The sequence below is a fragment of the Carcharodon carcharias genome, chromosome 4, assembly GCF_017639515.1.
Source record: "Carcharodon carcharias isolate sCarCar2 chromosome 4, sCarCar2.pri, whole genome shotgun sequence".
NCBI classification, from domain to species: Eukaryota; Metazoa; Chordata; class Chondrichthyes; order Lamniformes; family Lamnidae; genus Carcharodon; species Carcharodon carcharias.
The window spans coordinates 162,325,172-162,351,744 of record NC_054470.1 but is presented as its reverse complement, the minus strand read 5'-3'; the positions used below and the strand labels follow the sequence as shown (position 1 = coordinate 162,351,744).

Genomic DNA, 26,573 nt, shown 5'->3' with positions numbered 1-26,573 from the left:
TTCCTAATGACAGTCCCTGCTGGAAAGTGTGTGTCCAGATGTTGGAAGAAAATGAGATGAGGCTCAATTATGATGTTTTGCCAATGAAACAAATGGCTTCCCAGTATTTACCGTATAAGCTCATGTGTGAAAGTGGGAACCTGGGGGAGGTCCTAAAGGGAGGGCCGCTGATGCCTTTGAAACCACAAGCAGGATTTTTAGGATGGCAGTGTTTTCTGTCCCGCCGTCTGGAGAATCACGTCCCCCCTCCCGACCCTGTCTGCCCCGCAGTGATTTTAGTCTCCAATGAATGTTAATTGGCTGCAGGTGGGATTTCCGCCCCTCACTCTGGAGGAAGTCCCACCTTACTGCCAGCCATTCAAATTGCCCAGCAGCTCTCTAGTCCCTGCAGCGCCAGAAGTCACAGTGGGCAGGACTAGGACTGCCCCCAGGTCTAAGTCCCAGGATTCCAGGAAGAAGTAAGTTTTGGGGGTCTCAGGACGGGGAGAGTAGGGGAGGCCTGGGGTGTGGGGGAGGGGGGGTGGGTGGACTGTGAGGGATTGGGGTGTCAGGGGGGAGGCTGTTGGTGGGCAGGAAGTAGGTCCTGCTGTTACAGGACCTTAAAGAGCAGTGGGGTGGTGGGGGGGCATCCGCAGCTAAAAGGGAGCTTCTAATGGAAATGCTCCCACCCCCCCACCCCACTTCCCGCTCGAGGCCTAAACCTGTTTTTTTTCAGACTTCCCCCATACCTGGGAACTCCTCCCACCAGCCTAAAAATTGAGGCTGGGCAGGAAGCCCAGTGTTCAATAATTGGCCAATTAAGGGCCTTAACTGGGGCAAGGGCGGGTCCGAGGTCTCGCCCACCCTAGCATAAAATTGCTGAGAGGTCGGGGTGGGTGGGAACCCAACAAGAAACCCCACCGCGATATTTCACGCTCACCCATCACCTGCAAACCCCTCCCGGCAGGGGAGCGTAATATTTAGGCCCATCAGTGGTGAACGCTACAACAACACAAAAGCAAAACACTACACATGCGAGAAATCTGGAAATAAAAACAGAAAATGCTGGAAATACTCAGCAGGTCTGACAGCTTCTTCAGAGGGAGAAACAGAGTTAACAGGCTAGAATTTTACCTTTGAGGTGGGTAGTGGCAGTTGGGAAATTTCCCAGCATTGCACATCTGCTTCCAAAGGCAGGGTTTTCATTCTCAGGGAACAAGTTGGGCCTACTGCCCGGAAAGGTTTCGGAGCCGGCCACCGGGTCAGCCGGGTGCGGGTGCAGATACAGGCAGTTAAAAGCCCCACCTTGGTGCTTTGGGACTTTGTTCCAGTTATAATAAAAACAGAAAGGCCCTTCAGTCCTCAACCTCACACCCCCTCACGTCCCCCACATACCCAATGTCCCACCCATGACACCTCATGCTCTTTGCCCACCGCTCATTGCCTCTTATACACTTCATGCCAAGCTCCACACATCCCCATGCCTCCTCATAACCTCCATGCCAAGTTATGGCACTTCCAAGCCCATTCATCCACCATATACTTTGTACAGAACTAATGAACTTTATAGTGACAATAGGATGTGATAAAAAGCTTGGAAAAAGTCATTTATTCATAAAAATTACTTTCACTACAGCCCAATCAGCCAGACCCTTTAAAAAAATCAAAAGCAGAAATTTTAAGTACTTGAAACCTCTATCTTGTGTAAATGATCATTGTGAAATTGACAGAAGAGATCAGAGAGCCAGAGCTGTCAATCAAGCAATGTATTCCCTAAGGTGGAGCTGTTTCAGAACACTATTGGATATCCTGGCCCTCAGCCAAGCTTCATTATGCATTCTTGGCTGAGAGGTAATGTGAATGGGTATGGAAGTGCCATAGCTTGGCATGGAGGGTATGAGATTCATGGGGATGGGTAGGGATGCATGGAGGGCATGGGTAAGACCTTTTGAACTTAACCTTAAAAAGGTTCCTTCTTGTAGACTGTGGTTCATGACACCTCTGAGGTCCCAAGAACCACGAGTCTTTGAAAAGCTGGCCCCACTCCATGAAGATCACAGAGGACTAGGACATGCCCATCCGGCAATGGAGCCGGCCAGGTCAGGAGTGCCAGGTGGAGGCTCGCAACCCAAACCTACCCATACTCTTAAATGGCACTGCTGAAAATCGAAAGCCACAGAAATAGGGTCAGGGATCCCAGAATCGGGTCCTAGCTGTCATTTTCACCTCCCACCACCGCCCCCACGGAGTCTCCCTGACTCCATGAAAATTTAGTTCAACGTTTCAGTTCTGTGACTTTTCATCAGACCTGATTATAATGCTATCAGGTGTTGGGGCTTTCCCAATGTTTGCAACAGCTGCAACTTTTATTCTCTCAACAGTAATTTCTACGCCTTGGTGGAGCATGATTTTGGCTTTAAGTTCCAAATTGCATTCCGGTCATTTTATATTGCAGTTTCTTTAAACATCAGCCAGAATATCAAAATGCACAAGCAATATATGGCCACAGGGTGGGGTAGATCTTGCCTTTGTGTGATAGTGTTGGCGAGTGATAGCGAACCAGCAGGAAGTTTTAGGTCTCTCGCGATTTTTAAAATTTACATTGAAGTGTTCCCTCTGCACCAGCCATTGGATTATCTTCACACCCCATTGGTGTCCTTGTTATGGAGAAAGGAGGTGGTTAATTGTTCCACTGGAATCCCAATCCTCTCTTCCCCCTCCCTAAAGAGAACAAATCAAATTACTGATGAGGACACTATGCTGATATTATGTAATTGAAACTCAGTGCATGGTGCCAAAAAATGAACTAAAGCAGCTTTGATTCTCCTTATGGTGATCCAGGCAGAGCTTCACATCTTAGTTGCACTGGACAAGAAGGCACTGAGCCTTGTGCTGGTGTCCCCCCAGAGAAAGGGAGGGTATTCTGACAGCTGTCATGCATCCCTGCCTCAGGTTGTATTGACAGAGGCTGCATTACTGCCTTCATAGCAAAACCTACAGAAGAGTAGTGTGAACCAACATATCTTCTCTCTTATTTTGTAGTGCATGGACGATTTGTTTAAATGCGTGAGCCCTTTAAATTTTTTGCAGGGCTGCACACGTGATAACTTAAAGAGGCCAGCTTGCACATGGCCATGCAGCTTAAAGGGAACCTAAGTTTGAAAGCATTACCTTACTAAAATATAAATAGTGGTTAAACATCATTGTATGTAATGTGTACAGGAAGCTCATAGGACCTCAGTAGGTAACAGTGCATATGAATGGAGTGGCAGTGACGTAGTGGTATTGTTACTGGACTAGTAATCCAGAGACCCAGGCGCTCTGCTATGGTGGGATTCAAACCCAATAAAAATCTGGAATTAAAAAGGCTAATGATGACCATGAAACCATTGTTGTAAAAACCCATTAATGCCCTTTAGGGAAGCAAATCTGCCATAATTAACTGATCTGGCCTACATGTGACTTCAGATCCACAGCATTGTGGTTGACTCTTAAATGCCCTCTGAAACGGCCTAGCAAGCCACTCAGTTCAATTAGTATGGGCAATAAATGCTGGCCAAACCAGTGATGCCCCCATCCAATGCATAAAAAAAGGTACATATGAGTAGGCTTGTATCATGATATCTGCTTAAGAAACAAAATGAAAGAAATATGAAGTACATTGACTGAAATATTAAGTACATTGTGTAGTACCAACATCTAACATTCCAACCTGACTGCCAGAGCTGAATCGACACATGTATATTTATCATTATTTAACTATATTAAATGTGGTTAAGAAAAATAGTACTTATGGCAGGTGAGAAGAAAATTTATCCTTTACATCCCACCCAGGCCATAGCTGGAAGGTGAAATCTGTACATTAGAAATTTCAGATCACAATACCTAATTTTATTAAATTAAGTAGAACAGAGAATTTTAAACCCTAGCTGTGCATTCCTAAACTTTTACATTTGGATTTTATAACTGTGCCAGGTTTCTTCCCCAAAATGAACAAGTCACCTTTTATAAAAATGTAAATTGGTTCCTACGAGAATGGGAAATAAAGTTAAAACATTTCTCTTCATTAAAGTCATTGTATTAATATAAGAAGCCTATTCAAGTATATTCTTACCAAGTAACTGAAAGAGAGATTATGATACCTCAGCACTAATTTCTGTTTGTCAGGCCATTACTGCAACAAATAGCTCTTGTGCTGTTTAATTACAATGCACAGATGCCAATTCACAAAGACTTTCTTTAAAAGTAGAAATAATCATTGCTATATTCCATCTAAGGAATGAACAATTCTACATTCTAATGTAAAACATGTTTAAAATTAAATGGCACAACCTTGCCACTGTGGAAACTAGGGAGCAGCTTTAAGCTACTCCTGGAGGTGCAGGAGCAGAGTGACCAGGGTGTATATGTGCATAAGTCATTGAAGGTGGCGGGACACATTGAGAAGGTGGTTAATAAAGCATAAAGTATCCTAGGCATTATTAATAGGGACATAGAGTACAAGAGCAAGGAGGTTATGTTGAACTTGTACAAGACGCCAGCTCGGCCTCAGCTAGAGTATTGCATCCAGTTCTGGGTGCCACTCTTTAAGAAGGATGCGAAGGCATTGGAGAGACTGCAGTAAAGATTCATAAGAATTGTTCTTGGGATGAGGAACTTCAGTTATGGAGATAGATTGGAGAAGTTGGGACTGTTTTCCTTTGAGAAAAGAAGGCTGAGAGGAGATTTGACAGAGGTATTGAAAATCATGAGGGGTCTGGACAGAGCAGATAGGGAAGAAACTGTTCCTACTTGTAAAAATATCGAGAACAAATCAGATTGGATGCAGATGTAAGTCCGTAACTTCCGATGGATTGGCAGTTGAGTAGGATTGCCACTCCGTTCGAAGTCACTAATCTTGAAACCCAGTGGCTCACGTTTTACGCGACCTTCCGACTCCGGCCGGGCGAGACCTGTGTAGTGTAGCGGGTTACCACAGCCTTTCCGTCCAAGGCTGCAGCATTGGAGGTAAGGAGGACATGCCCCCTGTTTTACGACACCAGCTGCTGTGAACCAGGTAAATTTAAAGACCCAGCCACTTTGACAAGCTGGGGAGAAGATAGGGGTATAAGGTAACTGGGCAGGATTTGAGGGGGGTTGTTGGGCCTTGGGGGAGAGGTGCCGGCTTGGGTAGGGCCTCGGGGGGAGAGGGGGTGTGGGGGTGGAGGGAACGGGGGGGTGCCTGTGTCGGGCCAGGCCTTGTGGGGCGGAGGTGGGGGGGATCAAGTCAGGTCGGATCGGGCCTTGCAGGGGGAGGGGCCGAGTCGGGCTGTGTCGGGTTGGAAGTTAGGGGGTTGGGGGATGGAGGTTGAAGGTAGGGGGTAGGGTGGGGAGCCCTTTGGTGGGGGTTGGAGTGGTGGTAGTGAAAGGAGTCCCATGTGGGGTTGACAGGTGATAGTTGTGGGTTGGGGCAGTCATTGAAGGTGGCAGGACAGGTTGAGAGTGCGGTTAATAAAGCATAAAGTATCCTAGGCTTTATTAATAGAGTACAAGAGCAAGCCGGTTATGTTGAACTTGTACAAGACACTAGCTTGGCCTCAGCTGGCGCATTGCGTCCAGTTCTGGCTAACGCATTTTAGGAAGGATGTTGGGGGTATTCGGCGATTGGTGAGAGTCCCATGGGGGGATTGGAGATTGGGGGAAGTGTTGTGGGGCGCTGTGATGATGGAGGGGGTCCCTTGGGGGGTGGGCAATGGGAAGTGTCCTCTTCGGAGGGGATTGTTGTGGAGTGGGTCACATGGCCTCCTGCACTAACATTTCTGTGTTCTATGTATCTGATAGCTTTAAAAATGTCCATCCACGTGGCGTCAGATTTCCCTCATTTCATTAGCAGCACTGTCAGATCGTGGCAGTCAGTAGGAATCAGTTGGCATCTGAAGTGACCTAAGATCCAGGGTTCCACTTCTGCTTACTGTGCTGTTATCAATAAGGTCAAAACAGCCAGGAGCTGGTTCTATTCCTGCATTGGAAATAGGATGCAGCAACCGGGGTATCTCTTTATCCCTGAATGGTAATTATATATTACGTGTACTTATTAGTATGCAGGTAGTGGACATTAATTAGGATTCACTTGTGCTCTTATAAAAAGAAACAAACTGAAACTGTGCTTGTTTGGTGTGGAGGTGCATGTTTGTAATGTTTATCTCTGTAAATAAATGCTTATAACAATTTGGAAGGATTGGCTCCAGTTCTATCCTTCACCACTTGGCTCTCTGGATTGTAACAATTAGAACATCCACATTACCTGGGACATTTTTCCTGGAGTTGGGTGGGGGAGTGGGCAAGCCTATGTTTAGAATCATAGAAGCTTATAGCACTGGACAAGGCCTTTTGCCCTAATGTGGCTTGCTGGCGCTTTGCTAGAGTGATTCTTAAATATCCCACAAAAGTTTGTTTCCTTTGCTCTAAATGTATTTCCACTCTTTTTCTTAGGAGATGCAATTGCCTGTGGCAAAACATTCCCAGACTGCAATCATCTTTTGTATAAAGAAATTTCTACTACTCTCCCCATTTCCTTAGTGACATTTTAAAAGTAAAACCCGCAGTGGGCACCCCAATTATTGGAAGTGGCCTTTCCCTTTCCACTCCATTAAAATCCCTTCATAATTCTAAATAAGCTTGTTCAATATCTTCACTGCATTCTCTGTTTAACTGGAAATAGCCCCAGTACACAAAGCCATTCCTCAATGTTCCCCACTGTTGTTATAACCTGATGAACCGTCACTGTACAATCTTTGTGTAAAATTTAAAATGTGATACTTTGTATAACTTTGCATATGTGGAAAGCTAGCTTGAATTAGCTAGCTTGAATTTGAATCCGATCAGTTTCATTGTAAACCGGACAATTGCCAAGTTGGTCCTGGGATTCTGCAAGAACATCGAAGAAGAGTGTAGCATTTCAAATTGCTGTTTGCATGTCAGGGAAATGCTGTAAGGTAATCTCAGTTATTGAGGAGAAACCCAGAAGTCTTTGTCTTGCCCACTTTTCCTCACACAGTAAGTTTCTGATCTCAGCCATGCTCTTGTTTTGAGAAGTTGAGCCATTGACTCTCCACATGCAGAGAAGAGAAGTCACCCAGGCTACTCTTGTGCACCTCCTGGTATCTGTTTCCAATGTAGCATTGGCAAGCAGATGATGGATAGCATAGGTAAACTTAAAGAAGAATAATACAAAGTAACTGGCTAAAAAAAAGTCAGTCCTTTGAAAAGACATTACTATTTCTGGTTAGTTTTCAAGCAGGCTTAGACCTGGTCAAGTCAGGTGTGAGCTTAACATTGTTTTGATTTGTTCATGGGATATAGGTGTCGCTGCCTTCTTGAACCGCTGCAGTCCCTGTGGTGTAGGTACACCCACAGCACTGTTAGGGAAAGAGTTCCAGGATAGTGACCCAGCGACAGTGAAGGAACAATAATGATATGGTTCCAAGTCAGAATAGTGAGTAGCTTTGAGGGGAACCTACAGGTGGCGGTGTTCCCATGCGTCTGCTGCCTTTGGCTTCTAGGTGGTAGAGGTCGCAGGCTTGGAAGGTCTGTGGAAGGAGCCTTGGTGAGTTGCTGCAGTGCAATTTGTAGATGGTACACACTGTTGCCACAGTACGTCGATGGTGGAGGAGTGAATGTTTTAAGATGATGGATGGGGTGCCAACCAAACAGAATGCTTTGTCCTGGCTGGTGTTGAGTTTCTCTTGAGTGTTGTTGGAGCTGCACTCATCCAGGCAAGTGGGGAGTATTTCAACACACTCCTGACTTGTTCCTTGTAGATGTGGACAGGCTTTGGGGAATCAGGAGATGAGTTACTTGCCACAGAATTCCCAGCCTCTGACCTGTTCTTGTATCCGCAGTATTTATATAGCTGATTCTGTTATCGTGTCAATGGTAACAGCCTGGATGTTTTATGGTGGAGGATTCAGCTTTTGAATATCAAGAGGTGATAGTTATAGGGCAGGATATTTAGGCTGGCATGTAGAGGCTATTGGCAGGCCTGGGAATGGACAGCTGACTGCGATCGCCCCCGACAGCGATTTCACGCTGGCTGGCCAAATAATAGCCAGCGTGAAGCATGTTGAGGCAGGAGGAGGGCGGGTGCTGACGTAAGCGTGGGTGTGGTAAACACGGAATGAAAGCTCCCTGAAGGCAGAGAGCTGACTCAGGGAGCTGAAGACTTCAAAAGTATTAAATAAAGATTTTAAAATCAGTACAAAAATGTCAAAACATTACAAATAGTCACCTGAACATATACATTATAAAAATACTATCCATAGATTTTTTTTTAATCTAATAACATAAACCTTATCCCACCCTTGGATGAGGTTTCATGAAAATTGTAAAAACCACCTGGCCGACTCACCCGCCTACCAACCGTAAGGTTGGATGGACCACGGAAAATCAGGGACAGTTACAACTTTAATGAGCTTAATTTCCCTCTTAATTGTCGGTGGGCGCGCTTCCGACTTTTGAGTGTTGCCATCCAACTGAAATATCTCGCGAGCACGGGGTGGCGTCAGGATGCTCACCCGGCGTCATCATGCACTATTTTATGCTCAAGTTGGTCAGGCGTGCGCCTGCACACTGACCTGAAAATTCTGCCCATAGATTCTCTCTTCGTGGGTATGGTCATTGCCCAGCACTTGCCACGTATCCGCCCAAGTCTGAATGTTGTCCAAGTCTTGCGTCATGCAGGCATAGACTGCTTTCAGTGTCTAAAGATTGCTTTAAAAACTGCACCAGAGTGAGCATCACTTGGAAGCATTTGCACCACAGAAGACCTTGTGGTCAGTAGCCATGGGTTTTGCTTTTTGTCATTTTTTTAAACAGTTTTTACACTTATAAAAGATAGCTTATAAGTGCAAATAGTGCTGCACATTGTCACTGGATTAGCAGAAACCTTGGGCAGAACTTTCCTAGGCCATTGGAGGTGGGCTCAGGTGTGAGCAGGGTGGGAAAATCCCGGAAATTGTCTTCGGGTCCGGATCCCGTCATCTGCCTGCTTTCCCTGGGATGAATTGAAAGCGAGCAGGGAACCCCTTTGGACCGGTTGGATAATTAATTAATTAGACTTTGAGGTTCTTAAGAAAGCAATTCTGAGGTGCTGCAGCCCTGAATCCTTTTTCCTGGCCTGCCAGTAACTCACCAGGATCACTGAAGTCACAGCAGGAAGAGCTTCTTCAGTGAAACTGACAAGCCGGGAAGGCTTTGATCAGTTACACTGAAGAGCTCCAGCCATGGCCTTTGAGAGACTACTGTTCAAAGTACTTCTTCACTCACTCAGAGAGTGCAATCATTGCTTGTCAAGTGACCATCAATTTCTTGGAAGGCACTTCACCTGTAGAGCACTTCACTCACCTGTAACAACACTTCATTCTGCTGCCAGGCTTCAACACAGCATGGGCCTAGCTTATGTAGCTCCACCTTCCACTTTTCCATTGGCCTGAAGCTGGCTGTGAAGGAAAAAAACTGCACTTAGCTCCTGAAATTTTTCTGCCACTCGCCTGTAATGCCCTCCTGCTGCCAATTTCCTCACCTTCTTCCATCCATGCCTGCTTAGTTAGAGAGGTTGTCCTCTTCCTCCTGTCCTTGGAGAGCTCACCTGACTGCAGCCCCTCAGATTCCTCAGCAGGACCTCCAGGTAAGAGTAAGAGGACCCTTCCCAGATCTCTCCTCCATTCCTGTGAGGTTGCTACAGCCTGAAAAATTGAAATGCTGGTGAAACATGCCATGATCTCTTTAATTAGAAATCCTTCTGATGACAGGATGGATGAGTCATTCTGCCTCCCATCCCTAATTAAATGGGGAGCCCAAAGATGGGCTATTAATTGTTTTTTCTCTGGTAAAGAGCAACTGGGCACACTGTGCAGAGTCAGGTTCCAAACCTGATCATGGTGCCATGGTTGCAGCGGAGACTAAAGTGGTAAGATTCCAGGCCTTTGTTGCCATCACAAGCTGATACGATTGCCACAGAAAACAACATTGTCACTTAATCATGTTTCAGACACAATGGGCTGAACTTTTTTCTCAGAGGCAGGTGGCAGGAGTCGAGAAATTTACCCAGCTCGGCATGCCAGCCTCAGGAGATAGTGCCTCGATGGTGATTTTCATTCGGGGGTGGGGGGGGGAGGGGGGTAGGTGGCAGCGGCATGAGTGCTGGAGTCATGCAAACCACCCACGGACGCAGATCAGTGAGTGCCAAGGTGTGCTGTTTAAAAGGCCCACTTTGGTTCTCTGGGACCATGCCCCAATTGTGGTGTTAAATGTTGGGCCCTCTAGCCCTCATCCCTCACACCCCTCAGTCCTCTACCCACTCCCTATGTCCCACTCATGCCAACCCATGCCACCCCCAATGGTCCCTATGCTTGGCTGAGATCCCAGACTTCCATTAGTCTGTTGAAACAGGTGCACACCTGAAGGGTGACAGAAATTTTTCTTAGATCTATTTTATCAGTGGCTCAATGTTTATTTACACAAGATAAAGAGGTGTAAAATGCTTATAGTTTCTGCTGTTGATACTTTAAAGTTGTGGTTGATTGATACTTTTGTAGAGTTGCAGTATCAGCAATATTTTAAATAAAGTAATGATTGGCTGTCTTTTATAAGCTTTTCCACATGTGCCATTGCTTCAATAGGGTCATTGCTTCTGTACAGAATGTATACTGGGTAAGGAAGTGCTATGAGTTGGCATTGAGGAAATGTGAGGCCATTGGGACTGGGTAGAGCATGGGTGGACATGGAGAGTATGCGGATCCATTGGGGACGGTGGGGGCATGGGTTGGCATGGAAGGTACATGAAGCCATGGAGGATGGGTGGGGTTCCTGGGGGCATGATTTGGCAAGGTTAAGATCTTTTGAAGTTATCTTTCAAAGGTTCCCATCCAGACGATGGTGTACAATTCCTTTGAGGGGCCGTGAACCACAAATCTTTGAGAAGCTGGCCTGACTCCACGAAAACTGTGGGTGGCTAGGAGGTGCCTACTCCAGCAATGGATCCAAGAAATAGGAGCAGGAGTAGACCGGCCAGGTTGGCAGTGCAGATGCATGCCCATTGGCACCCTCCTCCCACGCTAGCAATAATTTGGAGCACCAGGAATGGGAGCGGGAATCTCAGAATTGCATCCTGTCCACCATTTTTAAAGTTCCATGGTGTCCCTCTGACACTGGGAAATCCTGCCCAACAAACCACCCAGGTTTAAGATTTATCTGATGATGTAAATCTGGGGTTCCAAGATTTTCTCTCTTTTTTGTTTCAGTTTTTTGCAACCGCGTTGCCGTGTGGCCCCTTGGGCGGTGTTTAATCCAGGCTAAGTGGTCTCGCCAGTCATCTAGAGAGCTGGGGAGAACCGCAGTGGGGGAAGGCCTGCCATGTTAAGTGCCAGTCAGGCATCTAAGTGGCCAGTGGTGAGTCTTGCCTGGCATCAAGGACCCCAGGGGGCAGAAATCTTGTGCCCTGGAGAGGTGCCAGCCAATCAGAGCCAGCAGCTGTCCACTGCAGGCAGACCAGCAAGAGTGGTGGCAGCTTCTGGCAATGCACCCACCAGAGGCCCAGGCTCAGTGAGGCCACAGACCACAGGTGAGTGAAAACAGGATGTGGGCTGCAGTGTTGAGGTCATGGGAGGAGGGGGACGGGGGCGAAGGCAAGGGCAGGGGGCTGACTTGTAGCAGGCCGCCCCCTTCCTGATGCCGGGTCCCTCGATCAGCCACTGAATGCCTTTGAGAAGGGGACCCCCCCTAGGAGCCCCCAAGCAAACCTGACAGAGACTGCCCCACCTGCTGCTGTTTGAATACCAGCAATGGCGTTATGAGGCCCATAAGTAGGCATTATTTTCCCAGTTAAGGGCCTCAATTGGCACCAGGATGGAAGGCCGTCCACAAACCTCCCCGCCACTGACTTAGTCAGGGCGGTGCCAGGAAGCAGGCAGGGTCCCCTCCTGGCACCTTCACACCCAATAAATGCCCCCCTTGCTTCCAAACTCGCCTCAAAGGAGGACATTAAATTCCACCCTTTCTTTCTAAGCAAGTGCTTTTCCCCATGCACAGGAGCTAGGGGGCGCTAACGTGGCATCCAAACATTGGTCAATGATGCTTTGGTACTACACATATGTCACTCGCAATTTGAGGGGTAAACCCTACGTATCCTCATGCAGCCCCCCCCCCCCAACAATAAACTCGTCCAGCCCTTTTCCAGCTTGAAAATCTATGCTGTAAGCCACAGAGGATTAGAAGAATGACGAATTGCTTCTACAAAGTCAAATTTGAACTCAGTCTCTGATGTTTGTCTTGTCAATGTTGATATTCTGTCTTGTAATTATAAACTGGGTTCCTCTGTTTGGCTGTCAAACAGATCTTATCAGGTCATATTTGATGTCAAGTTAACGATAGTTCCATTAAAGTTAAATGTTTACGGTCTTTACTGCTGTGAGTTAACCACTTTAGTACCAGAGTTAACAAGAAACTTGGTTGAAGTGTAATAAAAATTTATGTCATGCATTCATAACATTCCAAATCAGTTTACAGGGAAGGTTTTTATTAATTCTTGAGATATAGGCATTACTGGCAAGGCCAGCATTTGTGGTCCAGCTGTAGTTGCCTTTGAGGGAGTGGCGGTGAGCCACACCACCATGCTGAAGATTGGACAGAAAGTGCTGTTAAGGCGTTGTTACTGTTGTATTTCAGGGAAATGTTTAGAAAAGGTTCAGAGGTGGTTTACTAGATTGATACCTGGAATGAGTGGACTGTCTTACGAGGAAGGGTTAGACAGCCTGGTCTTGTTTCCACTGGAGTTTAGAGGATTGAGGCGCGTCTTGACTAAAGTATATAAGATTCTGAATGGTCTCGACGAGGTGGATGCGGGAAAGTGTTTCATCTTGTGGGTGAATCCAAAACTAGTGGGCACTGTTTTAAAATTAGAGGTCGCCCTTTTAGGACAAAGATGAGGAGAAAATTTTTCCCTGAGGGTTGTGCGACTTTGGAACTCTCTGCCTCAGGAGGTGGTGGAGACGGGGTCATTGAATATCTTTAAGGCAGAGGTAGATAGATTCTTGTTAGACAGCGGAATCAAAGGTAGATGAGAACGTGGAATTTGAAACACAATCCAATCAGCCATGATATTATTGAATGATGGAGCAGGCTCGAGGGGCCGAATGGCCTACTTCTGCTCCTATTTCGTATGTTCATATAAACCTTTTTCAAAATGTTCTTCTCTGTTCCCTCTGTTCACTTCTTTACTGCTGTGGTAAATCTTGAAATGAAAGTCTGGCGAGCTCCTTTGTTACCAGATGCATTGCGTGGGAAGCCTCAGGATTGATCTCTGCCCTGTGTGGAGTTAGGTGACCTCAACTTGAGCTATTCCCTCAGCCATGGAGGGGAGAAAATCAGCCAGGCTTCATGCTTCTGATTATTATCCAGCGACCTGCTCTAGGAAGTGGCCTGAGTTGCGATTCCCTTTGTGGTCAAATAACTTGCTACTACTAACTATCTGGGGCATGTATGAAGAATGAGTGAAATACCAGAAGATGACAAACACCCAAGGAGCTGTAATCCAGCTTCAGACGGTATATCCAGGGGAGGAGAGGAAAAAAAAATCAATATTTTTTTATAACAACTTCCCTAGTGGGGAAACGTAAGTTATGGGGAATTGTCCTTATTCAAAATTCTTTCTCATTTCATGTACAAAAATAATGTACTAACTAAAATGTTATTATTTCTCAGCTTGAATTGATTTGCAAATTTGGGTCTTTAACCTGGGGTCTGTCCCCACGTTTGATAGCAATTCCACTGCAAGTGACAGGCACCATGATTTTTGAAATGCCTAAAAGCAAATCTAGATCCTGGGGTTTCCCTGTAAAGTAGGACTACTAGCTGGGTAAAATCAGTGCGAACAAATGGTTCCAATTATTCCCATCTAAAATGAGGGCGTGCTTTGAATAAAGAATACTCTTGAGATTCTTGCCTTCCTTTAAGTATGGCCAAAGTTAAATCTTGAGAGAATTTACTTTCATGAACTCCAGCCTCTTCCACTGAATGTGATCATGAGAAAGAAAGGCTGACAGAGACTCTGTCCTTGAGCTTAGTTTTCAGTGGGTAGATCCATAGAAAGGAACACTCACTCATTCATACTCTTTCACACTCTCTCTCTCTGATAACGCATTATTTAACTCAGAAATGCAGTGCTGAGAATAATGAGGGAAAATCTGTTTATTGAATCGAGTATCTGAAATGTATTAATCTCTACTGCAGCAGAGACCTGTCGTTGCCCAGCAACAAAGGAAGCAGTGAACACAGACAGCTTGGTCTTAGAAGTTTCCAGCCAACTCTGTTTGCTGGCTTCTTGTTAGCCTTTACTGTGTGTTGGTTCAGATTAAAAGAGAGGTCACTTTTCCTCTCAGGGTGGGGCTTTGTTCTACTAATTTAACATTTACTCTCTCCCTCTCTCTCTCTCTCTCTCTTCCTTGTAGGTGTGTCTTTTATATAGATATGAACAAGATTTGTGGGCAGACCTTGGAACGTCCTCCAGTGAAATGTAACGTCATGTGCTGAGCTGCACTCTGATAAAGACACACAAACCCACTGAAATTTGAGCTCAGAGGAATCAACCCTGTGCACAGGACAGCGCAGACTTACCCAGTTGTTTGATGAACACAGTAGAACACAATTTATGCAGCATTTGTTTTCTCTCAGTGATGAAGTAAGGATTTACCTTTTCAGTGGCATCTCGATCTAAACAATATTACAGGACAACATTCAACTCGTTTAGCCTATATTTTTCTACTTGGCTTTTATCCAGTGCGGACTGAGGAGAAGGGTTTTGCACCAGTTTGGATTAAACCATGTGTCATGTGATTGTTACCTGCCGCTCGATGCTGTGGACCCTGCTGAGTATTGTGGTGGCCTTTGCCGAACTGATTGCCTTCATGAGCGCAGACTGGCTGGTGGGCAGGCCAAAGGCTAACAACACACCTGTCCTCTCAAACCGCTCCAACACTTGGAAAGATCCTTACTACCCAAAATTGGGCATATACAGCCGTTGCATCAAACTGCCAACTTTAAAACGAGGGAGTCTGTGTGGCCCATATGCTGAAAGCTTCAATGAGATTGCCAGTGGATTTTGGCAAGCAACGGCTATTTTCCTGGCGACAGGAATTCTCATTCTGTGTGCCGTGGCTTTTGTGTCAGTCTTTACCATGTGTGTGCAGAGTATTCTGAAGAAAAGCATTTTTAACATCTGTGGATTACTACAGGGAATCGCAGGTAAGTTTGAGCATAAAACGGTAGTTTCACTGAACTTATACCGACGTACTTAGGAATTCTTTCTTGGGGGATGGATTTGCCAAAGGTTAAAGCTAGAAATGACACCTGTGTTTTAAGACAATTAGCACCAGAATACTGATGCTAACTCTGCTGAGTCACTTAGTCAGAGAAGTGATTTTACAGTTAGGCATATACCTGGAAGGCTGCGTCAGTACAAACCCAAGTCAGGAGTGAATTACTACCAGATTTTCTCATATCCAGAGTTAACTTCTGAATGATTGTATGTAACTGGGTCTTAATGTAGTTTGTGCTAAATACTAAAAGGGCTGTCAAAAATTCCTAAACACCCAGTTTTCCCTTTAAGTGCAGCCCTGTACTGATAAACTGACCTCTCATACAATGTGTATTGTTCACGGTTCCTTCCTTGAAAGATAAAACAACCTCAAAACACAAAGTCTCTAATGTATTTCCAACATGTTATGCCCTCCACATGGCAGTCAGAGTATTTGAGACTGGAGTGCATGTTAGGGTTATTTCCCCCTCCCCACCTCCAGTCCTGAGGAAACCTTTAAGTCTACATGATATGATTTGAATTTGATTTAATCTAATTGGAATTTCACGCTTTTATTGAGTTTCACCATACCTGCCAAACCCACACCTTCCAAACACACACATTTGAAAGCTATTTTGAAAAGAAGTTCTCTTCAGCATTGAGGTTGAGGTGGCCTCAAGGTGGGAAATGGAGGAATATATACTATATCAGTGTGATGCAAAGTTGCCCTTCCCATTACCTTGTTAGACAGGCTTTTCAAAACACCTATTTTTACCTGAGACAGTTTTGATTTTAAGGATGTTAACTTGCCAACTATTAGTCCCTCTTAGAATTGTTCAGCATTCTGTTCCACAGGGGATAAAATTTAGGACCAGTTGTGGTACCAAGTCATGTAGACATAGAGATCCTAGGGTTACATATTAAACATACGTTAGCCTTGAAGTATATTCGACAGACAGTTATTCCTAAGAGGCGACAGCACATCATTGCCAAACCCAGTCTGCACCTTATATTCCCACATGAACCGCTTTCAATAGGGATCACAGGATAGCAGTCATGAGAACTCTGGCTAACTTGCTCTTTCACAACCCAGGGTCCCACCGCCCACCACACCTCCCCACTCCTGCACCTAACACTGTGCCAGCTGATAGCTAACTCACCACAAACCAGGGTTAGAACCTGCTTGGTCTGTGCAACTCGACTACTAAGTGGGAATACTTCCCGAATCATGAGGGGGAAGCTCTTGGCTGAGCAAGTGAGTCATCCAGCAAAGGTAAAAGAAGCAGGCAGGGAACAGGTAGTGTTAGAACAGGTTGACCAGGGAGTGGCATTATGTGGGATCATCCAACCGTCTCCTGAGGGAATAAGGGTGGGTTGGGGGAAGGTGGAACTATAAAGTAAGGAATTCACATATCTAATCAGTTTCATCAGTCTACTCTGAAACTAGTATCATTTGCCAGTGTCAGCTGCGCTATTCCCACAACACAGAATGAACTTAGTATACTGGGTGCATTAACTCTCTCACTGCCAGAACAGCAATACTACACAAGGTATCAAGCTTAAGAAATTATTCTCATTGGTTTGATGGGGCGAGTGGGCCATTTTCCTCAGAAACCTCATCCTCAGCCTAAAAAATATTGATTTCAGATGATTAAAATTTTTGGCCTTCGGTTTGTCTGTGTTGTACCAGTTTGCAAAGTTCAAGGGTGAATTCCGCAGTGAAATGATTGAATTTTGTATAAGCTTAAAAATTACACAGAAAACTGTTACGGAAGTAAAATATCGTTTGTATTGTTAACCGTTGTTAGAATGTATTGTACTCCCAACCTGACTTTTGGAGGGACTTTGCTAAGTGACAACCCTAGTATTTTTAATTACAGATAAGCAATATATTTATTTTGGAATGTAAGTGTAGTGCAGAATTGCTCTGAAATATGCCACTTCCAGATTTTCAATATTAGTTTAAAGATGCAGAATCTGAAGTAGAATTTCTGTTCTGTCACTGACTGATCTATAGTTATCCACTTCAAGTGATGGAATTGTAGCTTGTTAACTCTTTGCCTGTTGTACATCCGCAGTACAAACAGTGGATGGACAGAGCAGTTATTTGCTATGGGCACAAGGTGTGGTGGGTCAGCAAAGGACCAGTTAACAATTTGCACATTGTAAAAGGTAAAGGTAAAGAGCATTATCTTTAACAGGAAGCTTTGCAAATATTGCTACCCAACATAGCAACGGAACTTGAGTTAAAATGTATTAAAGCGTCGCAAAAACATAATTTTGCCACTCACGGCTGATGTTGTGATGAAAGTGACACCAGGCTGCTTTGCTGAATGCTGTGGTATGTTGAGCAGTGTGTGACATTACCAGGGCGACCCTGACCCAGATTTTGGCACCTGGGTCAGGCACGCCGAGACGGGGGAATTCCCAGCTCCGCCAACCCAACCTTTCAAAATGGCTCTCCGGAGGTCAGATTTTCAGTCCGCGGAGGCGGGCTGGATTCGAAGTCGGGGCAGGTGGCCCTGAAAGAAGTGAGGAAGATGCCGGGTGTGGAGGCAGAGTGAGCAGAACACCTGCCTTGGGGCTGTGGCACTGTGTCCAAAAATTTAAAAAAGGAATAAAACATAAAACATCCCTCCAGCCCTCACCCCCTTCACACATTCCCCATGCCCCATCTATGCCAACCCATGCCACCTCATGCCCTACTCAACCCCCATGGCCCCTCATGCTCCCATGCCAAGGTATGTCTCCCACCCATTCCCTATGGACCCTCACACCCCACATGCTAACCTATGCCCCTCAACCCACCCCAAAGTCATTTTATAGCCCCTATGCCTACTATATCTTCCACCAGCTCGCATGGCTGTTTATAACACCCATGCCAACCAAGTGTCAAACTCATCCCAATCCATGCCCTGCTCCCCCTTCACCCCCCACCCTTTGCCCTTACACCTACTATGCCAATTTACCTAGTACCAGCATGGACAGTCCTCAGAACCCATGCAGACATGAGGTAAAATAAAGTTATATAAAATGAAGTTCTAAGTGTGCATTGTAGACCACTATATTGAAATAAGCACACTTACTCATAAAACCCATTTACTACATTTATATTCCTTTAACTAAATAAAGCCAAATGACAAACATTTCATTCAAGTCCTCAGTCCTGTATAACCATAAGCATTGGAATTCATAGTCCTGCATCAAAGGGTCTGGAAACCCTTTTAGCTGTCAATAAAACTGTGAAATGGTAGGCACCCCACTGTGATAATGGATGGTTGTGAAATCAGTCATGCAACACTAATCTAGTAATGGAAGTCCTCAGGCGTATGTCAACAGACAGAGTGAAATACAGCAGACATTCTTCTCAAATATTTAAAGGACAGGACTTTTAAATGCCTTTACAGCTTGACAGCTCCCTAAGACAGGTGCTTTTGACAGGACCTCATGATACTTTTGACTGGCCCTCTTGACAGGTGCTTCTGACCGTTATAACAGTCAATTTTGACAGGGTGGCTCCAATGAACTTGATAGTAATAAGTTTATGCACTAATTACTTTTTACCATTTATGCCTATATTTAACAATTCCTAAGAGCAGCTGGCCTCTACCAAAGGGTACTTTTCCTCCTCCAAAAGTGTCCCCAGATCCTGGCTAGCCAAACAAATCCACAAAGTTCAGACCTGCTCTTACCAAGTCAAATCTGCACACTTCAGGTGTACTTCACACTCCCTGTCGACCAAAATCCCACTTCAGTGGAGACAGCTGATGATTTAAATGGCCAGCTGCCTCTGCAACTGTGAAAATGGGAAGTGCCGTGTTTAGGGACAGGACTTGCGATTTTCAGGCAGTTCCCGCTATTTTGCCACAACGCAGAGGCTTTCCATCGTGGCAAAGAATCTGGGCTCCTGTTTTGTTTCATTGTTACAGGGTCCGCCACTAGATTATGCTCTTTCATTTGAACACTTGAAAATTGGCTCGGCTCTAGAGACTGAAGTAAACGTGGGGCAGGATTTTTAGGCCGGCGGGCGGGTGCAACCAGCGGGTCCAGGAATGCCCGGGGAACGGACCGCCAACCGTGATCAGCCCCCAGCTGCAAATTCACGCTGGCTGCCCAGTTAACGGCCAGCCGGCATGAAGCACGCGCTGAAAGGCTCGGTGCTGCTGGGGTGGGGGTGAGAGGAGGGCGAGCACTGAAGTCAGAGAGCGCCGTGAAGGCAAAGAGCTGCCTCAGGGAGCTGAAGACCTTAACATCCTAAAATAAAGGTCATGGAAACCGGAAAAAAGGTGTCCAAGCTTCATAATCAGTCACCTGGAAATTTAGGTAATGAAAATGCTGTGCACAGAAATTTAGTTTTACTTTAATTTATCAGGGAAACCTCATCCCGACCATGAATGAGGTTTCCTGAAAAATGCAAAGGCCGCCTGGCCGATTCGCCCGCCCGCCAACCATAACGCTGGACGGGCAAAGAAAAGTCTCTGTTAATTGCGCTGTTAATTGGCTTAATAGCCCTCTTAATTGTCGGCAAGCACACTTTCAAGTTTAGTGCTCGCCTGCCGACCGAAATATTGCGTGAGTGCAATAGCACACGTCCCATGTCATCACGTGCTATTTTACGCTTGAGCGGGTTGGGCCCACGTCCACCCGACTCAGTGAAAAATTCTGCCCATGGATATGTTGTTTATATGTATGTGTTGATAAATAAGAAAGGGTTTCTTCAAATTTTTCCTCTGATAGTCTAGTCACATAAACAGTTTATTTTCATTAAAGCTGCTTAAAGAATACCTTATTCTGTATTACAATCATACAATGTTCCATCACCACAGTACAAAGGAAATGTCCAAACTACAGATCCAGGTTCAAGACCCACAATCCACAGGTTCTGCAGTTTCCACACACCAATTGACTCCATGGCAACCTACGTATCACACACAACTCACATCTTTCCATGACTCAGTGCATAAATATTGGCTGAGTGCATAGGTTTGTTCATTTTTCCTTAATGAACCAAATTTCAAAACATTTTCTTTTGAATTCTGGTCACTTACCCATTGTACAAAAGGTTTCTAGGGTGAGACAATATTTTAGAGCCCATAGATTAGTGGCTTGTATAAATGTTATATCCAGTATTATGTGGTATGCTCTTTTTAGAACTCGATGTAATCTCCGGTATTGGCTCCTGTGGTACTGTGATCGTTTAAATAGATATGATCGAGAGGTCCTTCTAAGAAAATACATTGTATGTGTACTAATGATTTGAGCAATTTTTTGAGTATGGGCTGAGTATGGGCTGCTTGAGATTCCCCACTGCCAACACATACTTGGCACATTGTCCCCAATGGCAATACAAATAGTTATATCCAGAATAACCTCAGGGGGGTAACGTTTTAACTGTTAACCCTTCATTAGGGATGTTAGTGCTTCATCGAGACAAACAGAAAACTGATTTGAATCACCACATAAAGAATCTAACATGACATGGCATGGCGCTGTAACTTAATCACGGAGTTCAGGTTACAAACACTAACTGATCTCTTGATGAAATTGCTAGGTACTTGGGATTTCTACCAGTTACAGAAGTTTTATACATCAGGTAGTCATATGAAAAGTCAAGTTTCCAGTGTCAGAGTGTGGGGTTGACAGATAAAGATTTTATCAAGTGCAAGTCTGGTCTTTTATGCTATGTTTTATTATTATTTTGGAACAAAGTGGGTTTCTGGAATGTTCATGTGCAACAATAGGCATGCATTCACTCGCTACAAGATGATGATAAGGAACATTTCAGCCATCAAATGGTTAAATGGAGAGACTGAAAATTTTCACTCCAGTTCTGGAAAGACAGCACCTCCGGCCAAGCAAAAGACAAGCCGCTCAGTGTTTTTTTAACTTGTCAATGTTATAAAAACAACAGAGCGGCTGGTTGATGAGTTAGCTTCGGGTGCTGTGAGAATGGCATTATTTTGCTTTAGTTTGTTGTACTTGGGGTTGCAACACTATCTGGAGACCTATTCAAGCAGGCTAGTGACTGTGAACACGCATGTGAGTCACAGCAGTTGTTTCAAATCTTTGTTCTGGCAAGTGCCAGGGTATCAGTTGGTTAGCAGTCTGGGGCATTGCCTGCAGCTGCCACTGTGTCTGAAGGCCCTACTCCCAGGGGTTTAAAAATATTTCCCTTTTCTTTCTGTGAGCTATAATTCAAACATCTAAGGATGGCTCTTTCCCAAGTTGTTCAGCGAATGAATACATTTAAAAGTCTGACAAGTAGCTTACAAAGTTTTAACGTTGATATTCTGGGAATACTGTAGCTATCCCCTGTAAGTGGACTATCAAATTCTACTCTTCAAGCATCGTTTCTTTTACATGAAAGCAAAATGCTGCGAATGCTGGAAATCTGAAATAAAAACAGAAAGTGCTAGAAATATTCAGCATGTTTGGCAGCATCTGTGGAGAGAAACAGAGTTGACGTTTCGAGTCAAATATGGCTCTTCAGGTTCTGAGGAAGAGACACATTCAACTCGACACATTAACCCTGGGTGGGGGGGGGATTTTCCGGCCCGCCCACTGCCCGGATCGTCCAGTCCTGCGGAAAGTCAATGGGCTTTTGGCTGGGTCGCTGAATCTCCCGCGGCAGGTCCTGCCACAACAGAGTCAGAAAATCCTGGCTTCTGTTTCTCACTCCATAGATGTTGCCCGACCTGCTGAGTATTTCCGGCACTTTCTGTTTTTATTTTGCATTTGGAGGTTGGGCCATTCTCTTCTGGGCAGGATCTGATCGTTTTGCAGAATGTGTCATTGGCTTTGGCATGTAAGTTATGTCTACAGTTATAGTACTGCAGCTATTGGACCATCAGTCTCACAAGTCTAGACCAATATGTACCCTCAATCCTCATAAAAACTCATCTTTTTAATTTGATTCTGGTTGCTTTTGTGTATCTGAGGACACAGTGCTTCTTCTTGTTGGTAGATTTTGATTGTTCTTGTAGAATCATAGAACATTACAGCACATTGTGATGGCTCTCCAAAACAATTATCAGTTTAGCTTGACACTCCAATACCATATGGAGAGGAACCATGAACTGAGGCCCCACCAACTGCAGGGGAAGGGAGAGGTGCGTCTGTAACCTCAAAAAATATTCCAACAACATCCAAGCACACTGATACTTGAGGTGAAGTAAAGGACTGTAGTTCACTTTTGAAAGCCTTGAACTGGTCTGAGAGGCCAGTGAAAACCAGATAATATAAAAAAGAGAATGGTGAAATTCAAATTGGACCACTAGGCTGAGGAAACTTTAGAAAGGGAATATCTGAGTGAGATAAAGTTAAAAGTATTTGAGATAATAAGAAAGAACTTGCATTTGCATAGCACATTTCATGACCTTAGGACATCTCAAAGTGCCTTACATCCACTTAAATACTTTTGAAGTGTACTCACTGTTATAATATAGGGAACTGCAGCAGCCAATTTGCTCACAGCAAGGTCCCACATGCAGCAAAGAAATAAATAACTAGATCACATATTTTAGGAGTTTGTTGAGGGATAAATATTCACTAGACCTATTCTAGCGCTGTGGGATCTTTTACGCCCACCTGAAAGGCAGACAGTATCTTGATTTTGAGTGTCAGCCATGATTCACTTGATAGCAGGCTCTCTGCTCTGAGTTAGAAGGTTGTGGGTTCAAGTTCCAGCCCAGCACTTGAATCCAAAATTCTTGGCGGATACTCTAGTGTAGTACTGAGGAAGCACTACACTGTCAGAGATGCTGACTTTTAGATGAGACGTTAAACCAAGGTCCTGTCTGTTTTCTCAGGCGAATGTAAAAGATCCCATGACATTATTTCAAAGTAGTTATCCCCAGTGTCCTGGCCAATATTTATTCCTCAAGCTACATCACTAAAACAGATTATCTGTTCACCGTTGTATTGCTATTTGTGAGAGTTTGTTGCATGGAAATTTGCTGCTACATTTCCTCCATTACATAAGTGGCTACACTTCAGAAGTACCTCATTGACTGTAAAGTGCCTCGGATGTCCTGAGGTTGTGAAAGGTGCAGCATAAATCAAGTCTTTTTTTTAACTGTGTCATCTGAAAGATGGCACATCTACACAGCTAGTATCATTAGCTCAGCACTGCACTGATAATGCGCTGAAGTTGCTGGAGTGGGGCTTGAGTCTAAGGCGAGACTGTTACAACTGAGCCAAGGTTGACGCCTAAAAATTAAAGAGGCTCACTGAAAAGAAATAAAATTAAAAGTAGAGCGAGGGAAACCATCAGAGAAGTGTTATTATGCTGGGTGTCTTCTGTGGGATGTTTTGTCAGAAGAAAGTCCAGTATATTGATTGGGGAAAGGATTTTGGTTGGTCAAAAAATTTTAAGGTAAGATCTTTGGCCTCAAGCAGGAGGATACAGCAGAGAAAACTGTTGGGGTTATCAAATGCAACTGGAGAGTACTGTACTTGTTAAATGAGTTTTGACAAATCAGTGAAAAAAGTAGGCAAACACTGGGCCTTGTAAGTAAGTCATTGGGTATCAGAGTTGGAGATGAGCTGACAGGACTTTTGCCGAGAAATGGAGATAGGCATTGAGGGGAAACCAAGAAAATAGAAATGTTTAATGGATGTTGTTTGAAAGAATAGCAGGAAAGATATGAAAGCTATCGCATCTACTCGGCAAATTACAAGAACAAACAGATACTGGCCATTGTCCTATAATGCAGAAGAGATAGTTCATAAACCAGAGAAGATAGCTGAGACAAAGATGCAGATGAAAGGCACAGGCAGAGATAGCTTGTGGGAACTCTGATTAGCAAGGTGGGCAGTATAATTACCTTTTTTGTGTCTAAATATCCCACAACAAACACACATTCCAATAAAGCTTTTCTCTTTGCCTTCCCCCATCCCCTTTGATTTTACTTCTTTTGAGTTCCTCTCTTTACTTTTTATTTAGGGTAATGGAAGCAAAATCAAGGCTACCACTCCAGTGCAGTACTGAGGGAATGCTACACTGCCGGAGGTAATATTCCTGCTATGCTGCATATGTGTGCTGCAGCACTGCAGCCTTGAAGTACCATCCAGGCCTTTTTCCACTTTAAATACAGCAAGTGCACGGTCGTGCAAAGAAGTTTAAAATTACCGCACATTGAAAAAACTGGCTGCACACAACAACAAAATTTTACAGGGAACATTAGCTGGAGGTGTCATCAGATGAGACATTAAACTGAGTTGCATCTGCCTTTTAGATGAATATAAAAGATCCCATGGCACTATTTTGAAGAACAGGGTCCCGGTGTTCTAGTTAATATTTGTCCCTTAACCACCATCACTAAAACAGATTATCTGCACATTGTCACATTGCTTTTTGTGGAATCTTGCTGTGTGTAATTTGGTTGCCTGTGTTTCCAACATTAAAACAGTGACTACCCTTCATTAATACTTAATTGACTGCAAAGTACTAGGGATGCTCTAAAGTTGTGAAAAGGGCTGTATAAATGAAAGCTTTTCCTTTCAGGTTCAGTGTTAACATACAAAAGGGAAATGGATCATTACTTGTAAAAGGGCTATGGGGAAGTAAAAGGGGAGTGAGGCTAATTTAATTGCTCTTTCAAAGAGCTGGCACAGGCACAATGGGCTGAATTACACCCTTCTGTGCTGTATGATTCATGATGCTGATTTGAGATAGGCAGTAGCTGTTGTAAGGACAATATCTGTAGTACAGTAATGACTCGCATACTAGGATCAATGGACTTCTGGGGGTCTTAGAGACTTCTCAGGAGGTTCGTAATTGAATGCTGAGCAGGGCTGACCTTACAGGTAGGTGGCCAGAGTTGGGCTTGGTGCAAATCAGGAGACTGGAATGGAGTGCAGCCATCATGTAAACGCAGAGTGGGCTGACTGTCTTATAGGAGAGGAGCAGACATGGACAGCAGAGTGTGGCACAAAGATCACTATATCTGTATGGAATTGTCTGTAGATAAGTACCTGTCATCTTAAAAGCATTCTTAAAACACTGTTTGTATACAGCACTTTCATGTCATGAGTATTATACAGTATTAAAATTTAGGTGGCGGGGTGGTCTGTGATTCTTAATCCATTTGAAAAGGGGTCCTTCAGCTAAAAAAAGTTTGGGAATCACTGACCCATTGTGAGTTGTTTACCTGAAGCTTGAGCAGTACACTTTGAGAAATGGTTAGGAGGGAGACCAAGTAATGATACCCATGTACGAGTGAATAATATAAGGCTTCAAAATTCATAGATAGCGGATGTAAAGTAACATTCCCATGTATTTGGAAAGGAGGAGAGTTCACCAAGAAAATTGAGGGTATAAACAAATGGCTGACAACCTGACTTCAGAACGTTATCAGTGCAGTACTGAGCTAATGATACATTGGCAGATGTGCCATTTTTCAGATGAGACAAATGTTGATAAAGCTTTTATAAATAATGTAATATTTTCAGAACCAAAAGCACGGCCACAGGAGGGATGGGTTGCATCAGTACAAAACGGGAAACAATGGGATTTGAAGAAACCTTGAGGCAACAAGATATATAGGAGAGACAGAGGGCGGAGAAGAAATTAGATCCCAGACTAGGCTGGTTGTAAACTAGAAGGTTGATCGGTCCACAGTAACTCAAAGAGACGTACAAGGAACCAGACAGCACAAACAGAAAGACACTTGGGGCCAAGAAAGGAGACAAAAATAAGATATATATTATATATACATGAATACTTGAACTGGAGGCCGTATCACAGTAGGGACTTATGATGCAGTACGAATATTGAAATCTAGATGCCCCCAGAGGATGACAATGAATACAACATACATGAGTTTACGAGTTTTAAAAAAGGACAGAGCAGACTAGAAAAGAGATGTCAGGGGACTTCTGGAAAGTTAAAGATATTGATCCCATTAGACGTGAAAAATTAGGCAATGAGCTATTCTGTGTGGACACATTAAGTGTGAATAGAACAAAGCTAACAGTAGGGGTATGCTCAGACAAATAGGTGAGAATAAGGAAGAAAGATAACTGTCCCATAATTTCTTGTTTTGTTCAGATGCAACTCCTCAAAATATTCCCAGTTATTTATGAAAATATTATCACTAATATTTAATATGATCAATATTTTCATATCAGCTGTATGGATTTGAAAACAGGAAGGCTATTTTTACGGTGGATTTGAATAGTAGCTTTATGACTCAAAGCATCAGGTAATCCACGAGAGGCAGTACATGTCGTGACCTCGTGCCCGTCCAACCTTTGAGTGGTGCCA

At 44.3% G+C, this 26,573-nt stretch overlaps 1 protein-coding gene across 1 annotated transcript in view; it reads left to right on the top strand.

Annotated features, from left to right (window-relative positions):
* lhfpl2b (LHFPL tetraspan subfamily member 2b) overlaps window positions 1-26,573 on the top strand; it is a 210,710-nt gene that overhangs the window by 144,004 nt on the left and 40,133 nt on the right. Inside the window, exon 4 of the mRNA XM_041186718.1 lies at window positions 14,463-15,255. Coding sequence (XP_041042652.1) covers window positions 14,835-15,255 — 421 coding nt within the window. The 5' untranslated portion in view covers window positions 14,463-14,834. The remainder of the gene's footprint in view (window positions 1-14,462; window positions 15,256-26,573) is intronic.